The following is a 5909-nucleotide window of genomic DNA, read 5'->3' as shown; positions in this document are numbered from 1 at the left end:
AGGTCTTCCACAAGTGGCCCTGGTCTAGAAGAAGTCTCCCAGCTAATCCTGCCTTGGACTGACCAAAGCTGGAGAAAGTTATTTAGCTGATGGGGTCTTACCTAGCTACTGAGCATGTGCGACAACCAACAAAGATAGTATAGAAGTGAGATGTCTCACTCTGGAGCTAAAACGGAGAACTAAACACACAGGGTGAAAAGAGCATCTGCAGCAATGTGCAGTACAACAAAAATTTGGTATTTTGAAAATGAAACCATGTAAACCTATTCTGGTACAACCTCAAAATATAGTTATGAACCTGAAAATGAGCAGAATATGGACACTTTAAACAACCCAAGAGTGTTCTTAAACCATGTTAAATGACTACAACGGGTCCAAAACTATTACGTAATGAGACATTTTTTTAAATAAAATAACTGTAAAAAGTATAGATTGTACACAAGAAGAAACAAACCAGTAAGTCTTTCAACAGCCCCCGCTTCACTGCCCTGCACAGAGCATCTTTCAATGCAATATCTGTAATTAAAAGCTTTTAATGAGTTGATTAAGTAACTTCCGCTCACCTATGGTCGTAATCACAGTGATGGCGAAGTAAAAGGAGCCGGAAAACTTCCACTGGATCCCCGCTTTGTGAGGTTTGAGCTGCAAGACGACGTGCTCCATCTCCTCGAAGTTCTCTTTGGTCAAGTTGTATTTGCGCATGAGTTCGTACTTTCTGGCGTCGAGCCTCCTCTTGTGACTCTTCTCCTGCTTGGACTCCAGAGTCTCGAAGACGGCCGCACCGACCACCAGGTAGGTGAGGATGCTGATGATGAGGGCGAGAGTCCTGGCGTTTTGTCTCTTCATGATAAGGAGAGGGTAAAAATGCAAAGTGCAGGTGGGGAGCTGCGACTCTTCAACCACCTTCTCCTGACGCACTCCGGATCCAACAGGGGTTAGGGGGGAGGATGGGGGACTTTTGGAGACGGAGCTGTTCTCTCAGCACCACCCCCACGTCACAGTTGGATTGCTACTGTATTTGGACTATTTGTCACCGACTTATATTTAGACTGTGCCGAAAAGAAACGCAGGGCAATCCCACAGACTGTCAGAGGTAGCAGCGGAAATCTTTATTTCCGGTGGCTTTTTGCGCACAGGCTCGCGCATCTTCCCGTTAAATCAAAGTTTTCCCAAGAAGCGGACCCACTCCCCAAGCAGAGGCTCCAACCAACGACGGGAAAAGGAACCAGGTGGATGATCCATGTGTTCATTCACAGATACAATATTTGCCAATGGCTATTTAAACAGACCGGCTCTACTGGCTTCACAGGTTGTCTAGCAACCTAATGATAAGCATCATCTCCCATGAGTCAATATTAGAAAAAGCATATCCTTTTCATGTTAGGCTGGATTCTTCAGCTCAAACACAACTTTTGACACACTGCTATAGAAAATAAAGGAGCTAAAAACAAGAAGCACAATATGTGTGGTTTGATTATTTTATGGCATGGAAGAGGACAATATTTACACATCAGTTATGATCAGAGTCGCTTTCTAAAATAAAAACTGCCAATGCTGGTTTAAAGGATCACTCCGCCAATTTTACACACGAGTTTGGAGCTATAATGTCTTCTGTGTCCCTGGAGGAGCCTTTTCTCTAGAAAGGCACTGACCCTGGTGATGTCATAGTGATGTCATCAGGGTTCTCTGGGTTTGAGACTACACGTTTATAGAGCTCAGCGGTGTGGTTCCGGAAGTACTCATGGAGAAATACTACACTACTACACGGTTAGGGTAAAACTCAGGAGCAGCACAACTCATCTCACGTCGGTGGGAAATGTTTCGGGAGACCTGGATGTCCCACACTGGAGGCAGGACCACGGGGTGGGACACTCTCTGAAGTCCCTGTTCCCCTAAAGCTGGATTCATTCATTTAGCTCAACCTTTAAGGTAAACGACGCTAACACAGACGCTAAAGTCTAGTTCAACCTCTCTCTCTCTCTCTCTGGGAAGTATGCAGGAGTGTAGCTGGGCCACCGTCCTGACGTCCTGAGACGAAACCTTCCCATCATGCAGCTTGCCTAGAGTCCCTGAACATAATCCTACTAATAATGTTCAGGTTTGGTTATTAGAGCCTGGCTGATTATTCTCGTCCCCCGGACCTGTGACCTGTGACCTGCTGGTGTCTAAGCTTTCCCTTTGTCTCATCATACCACAGCATTCCACCACACTACCCACAATCCTAGGCGCAACAGCGACGTCTCTGATTGGTGGAGCTCACTGTTTCCACTTACTTACTACACCAGCAACCAGCTAGAGTAAGCTGCTACCATTGGATACCATGGGAGTTTCTGTACACAGTCTTGTTGTTATTTGAATATGTTAATGCTATTTCGCATCCAAATCAAAAGTTTTCTGGTTATGATTAATCTCTGAGCTGGTTGGCTGGGTTCCAAACTTAAAACTCTTTACAGAAGCATTCAAGGAAACGTCAATGGAGACGGTGAACGAGGAAAACCTTCACTGTTGAGCTCTGTCTGCAGTATAAACAGGAGGGGCTGAGTTTGAGAGGCGATGGCAAGTTAGGCTACAGAGTTGCATTATGGGATATATAGGGCCGAGTGTTTTTTGGAGCTTGAACCATGCTAGAGGCAATAAATCAAGATCTCACAGGGTCTGCAGCTGCAATTTCTTGTATTTCTTAAATACAAAATAGCTTATTTTAGAGTCAATCAAATGACCTGAAAAACTTTAATTACATCAAAAGGATCCTTTAAATTCAGAATGACAACACTCAAAGCAGAAGGAGATGTAAGTAAAACCAGCACCAGAAACATAGTGGATCAGATGTCCCTGTGTGGTAAAAGCAAACCTATCTGAAAAGGTTTTGCTTGTATCTCTGATGTAAAAATCATAAAACCAATTCATTTGCACATTGTGTGTGATTAAAAGCGTATCACGTTGTTTTTTGGAAGCCTATGACAACAGGTGCAGAAGGAGCTGAAACTAAACAGATGAATACATTCATGTTTGATAATTAGTCCTTCAGCTTCTCAAATGGGAGGATCTGCTGTTTGTCTTTGATTTCTGTTTTTATAAATGCTAGCATGTCTGCGTTTTTGGACTGTTTGTTGGACAAAACGAGCATCACAAAGACGTATGATGATGTAATCATGGAAGAAAATAATCAATGCGTGTGTCTGTTAAAATAATCAGAAGTTGCAGTTCTAAAAGTCCCTGATTGCAATATTCATGAAATACATCGAAATTAAACCCTTTCCCTTTGGACTATTAACAAAACATGTGCATGTCATAACTTTTTTGATGGTTTACCCTACGATATGTCGTGTTTTTTGTTCATACAGTAACAGGAACACACTAGCTCTCTGCTATGTTTTAATGGGACCAAACAGCACATTGGAGATGTTTGAGTGCTACAAATAAAACTTGGTTGGATAAAATAAAACTCATGTACTCTTCCACAGATCAGCTTCATGCTTTTCTGGGTCTCTAAATCAGGTGTGGCTGCCATTACATCCCACTAATTAAAAGGCATTGCTGGACGGGCCGTCATGAGGTATTTGGGAGAGATCTTCAGGTCTCTGAGGTTTTCTACAAGGCTTCGAACTCATCGATCCTCTGCTTGGTTTGTCCCTGGCGGATCTGACGCAGGGTCTTGTACTTGTCGCGGCCGACTCGGACGTTCTCGGCATGGAGCAAATCGTTCTGGGTCTTCTTGGTGTCGTCTCGCGCCTCTGCCAGCTCTGAGCTCAGGGCCTGTGGGGGGAGGGGACCATTAAGCCACGAGGACAGAGTTTCACACGGTATCCACTGTTACATATGATTAACTGTCTTTAACTTGAACTACTTCTCTATCAGTTATCCATTTCCCAGAATGAATCTGTCAGAATAACTCGACAGTCGACTGGAGCTGCGATGTCAGTCTGGGATTGATTTCTCTTTGTGTACTTGTTGAGTATCAGTGCATTATGCTAAGGACAGATGGAGGCCTTTTTTTCTCTTTGTTTTTCTTCAGAACTATATCTGGGAACATTTTAAGCTCCCGAACAGTTGGTTTTTCTGTAGATTTCTCTTCATAGACACATACACGCAGCAATATGAAAAATACACCGTCCAACCTTATGGATAATCCGGGCACGGTGGTAGGGCTGCTCAATGATGAGTTGGACTTGCAAAATGCTTTTTCTCTCTCGATTGATCTGTTTTTGTGATCATTTGGAGCCAAATATCCTAATCACAATCATAACTTTGATTAATTGCAGAGCCCTATTTGGGGTGGATTGTGTTTTTTTTCTTGATTTTTTTTTTTTCATTATCATGTACTTTTCACAAATCAATTTGAATCCACTGCTAACACATGGAATATGAGTTCTACTGTGTATAGGACTATTTACCTTAACTGTGGTTGACCAGTCTAAATAGTGTTTTCTTAAGCATGTAGCAAAACTACAAAATCTATGTCAAAATAAGCTGTTTTTATGCACACCCCAGCGGAAGTGAACTGGTAGTAAGTGGGTGGTACCCTGGGACCCTGAACTCACCTTCAGCTGTTTCTGCAGGCGCTCGTTCTTTTCGGCCTCGGTGAGCCGCTCCTCCTCCTGGCGGTGGTTGCCAAGGCCCTGCGTCTGCAGCTCGGCGCTGTAGGTGCTGTTCTCCTCGCTGTGCTCGTGGTCGCTCTCGTTGTCCGAGGAGGAAGAGGAGGAGGAGGAGGAAGCAGGAATGTTACGAGGAGTGGAGTTAGAAGAGCTCATCACAGTGTTCAGCTCCTCCTTCGTCCTGATCAGATTCTCCTCCACTTCCTTAGCCTGGGACCAAGGGGAGAGGTTTCTTTAGTTTATTTGACAGGGACAGAACAAAAACAAACTGTAAAAGGTCTCCACAAATCAGGCTATGATGGATATTGGTGTCTTTTACTGTGCTGTAGTACAACATCTAACTCACATCTAATCTGAAACGAGCAGGCCGAGCGGGGCTCTGATCTCAGGGTCTAACTTAGCTTTAAACATATAACTTGTCTTTTTCACTCATGGATGTTGGTTAGATTTATTTATTTATTCAATGACTCTAAGCTTCATTCATTCACAAGTAATATGTGTGGTGGAATGCAACGTGGTGTGCTCCAGAACACGTGAAAAATAAGGATTCAAAAAATAGATCTAAAAAAGGTACAAATATGAAATGTGCAGGGCAATGCAAAGGATTTTTTTTTTTCTTACATCACTAAAAGCAATTTAAGTGACTTTCCCTTTAGAAGATGAGTGTGACAGGCATCAAATTATTATTTAAGGGAAGTCTTCACTTTAAGTCCCGCTTTTTGATTCATTTATAAGCACTACGTAAACATATAGAAATTATAACACACTATAATCCAATTGGTTGTAGCTATAAGTGTTTATTAATGGAGAGTATCTATCAGCAATTTTAATTTATCTTAAGAAGACACATTTTCTTATATGTTTTCTATTTATTACAACTCTGTTTGACTAGATTGTCATGCACAATGGAGAGGAAACACACTAACACGTATATCTGTGTACCAAAACATTATAGTGTGGTACTGTTTATAAGTGCTGATAAATGCAAGATAGCTGGTGAAGAAAATCTACCAGGGTTTTTTGTACTATTTTTAGAGATAAAACACGCAAGATAAAGAAAAACATAAACGCAGTTCATATAAAAAAAGACACTTGTGATCAAAAAAAATACAACAACTAAAAAGGTGACATGTAGAGAAACATATCCAGCCATCTTCCTGGTAATCTTTGAGCCCTGAAGGCCCGTGCAGGCAGGTCCTTTGATCGCTCACCTTGCTGTGCCAGGTCTCAGCCTCCTCCTCCTTTTCCTTCTTGGCCTCCTCCAGCAGAGTGATCCTGGCGCTGTACTCGGCCAGCTCTGCTGTCTGCATGGGG

The 5909-nt window shown here is 42.6% G+C and overlaps 2 protein-coding genes across 2 annotated transcripts in view; both read right to left on the bottom strand.

Annotated features, from left to right (window-relative positions):
• The window catches only part of kcnk3b (potassium channel, subfamily K, member 3b), a 3487-nt gene extending 2312 nt beyond the window's left edge, over positions 1 to 1175 (bottom strand). The window contains exon 1 of the mRNA XM_034859186.1: positions 564 to 1175. Coding sequence (XP_034715077.1) covers positions 564 to 846 — 283 coding nt within the window. The 5' untranslated portion in view covers positions 847 to 1175. The remainder of the gene's footprint in view (positions 1 to 563) is intronic.
• Positions 1176 to 2718: 1543 nt separating this feature from the next.
• The window catches only part of ezra (ezrin a), a 14063-nt gene continuing 10872 nt past the window's right edge, over positions 2719 to 5909 (bottom strand). Inside the window, exons 11-13 of the mRNA XM_034859185.1 lie at positions 5807 to 5899; positions 4542 to 4805; positions 2719 to 3756 (exon numbers count right to left, since the gene is read on the bottom strand). Of these exons, the coding sequence (XP_034715076.1) occupies positions 3592 to 3756; positions 4542 to 4805; positions 5807 to 5899 (522 nt within the window). The 3' untranslated portion in view covers positions 2719 to 3591. The remainder of the gene's footprint in view (positions 3757 to 4541; positions 4806 to 5806; positions 5900 to 5909) is intronic.

Source organism: Etheostoma cragini, chromosome 20 (assembly GCF_013103735.1).
Source record: "Etheostoma cragini isolate CJK2018 chromosome 20, CSU_Ecrag_1.0, whole genome shotgun sequence".
Classification (NCBI taxonomy): Eukaryota; Metazoa; Chordata; class Actinopteri; order Perciformes; family Percidae; genus Etheostoma; species Etheostoma cragini.
Note: the sequence above shows the minus strand (reverse complement) of the source record. Positions and strands in the feature narration are given on the sequence as shown.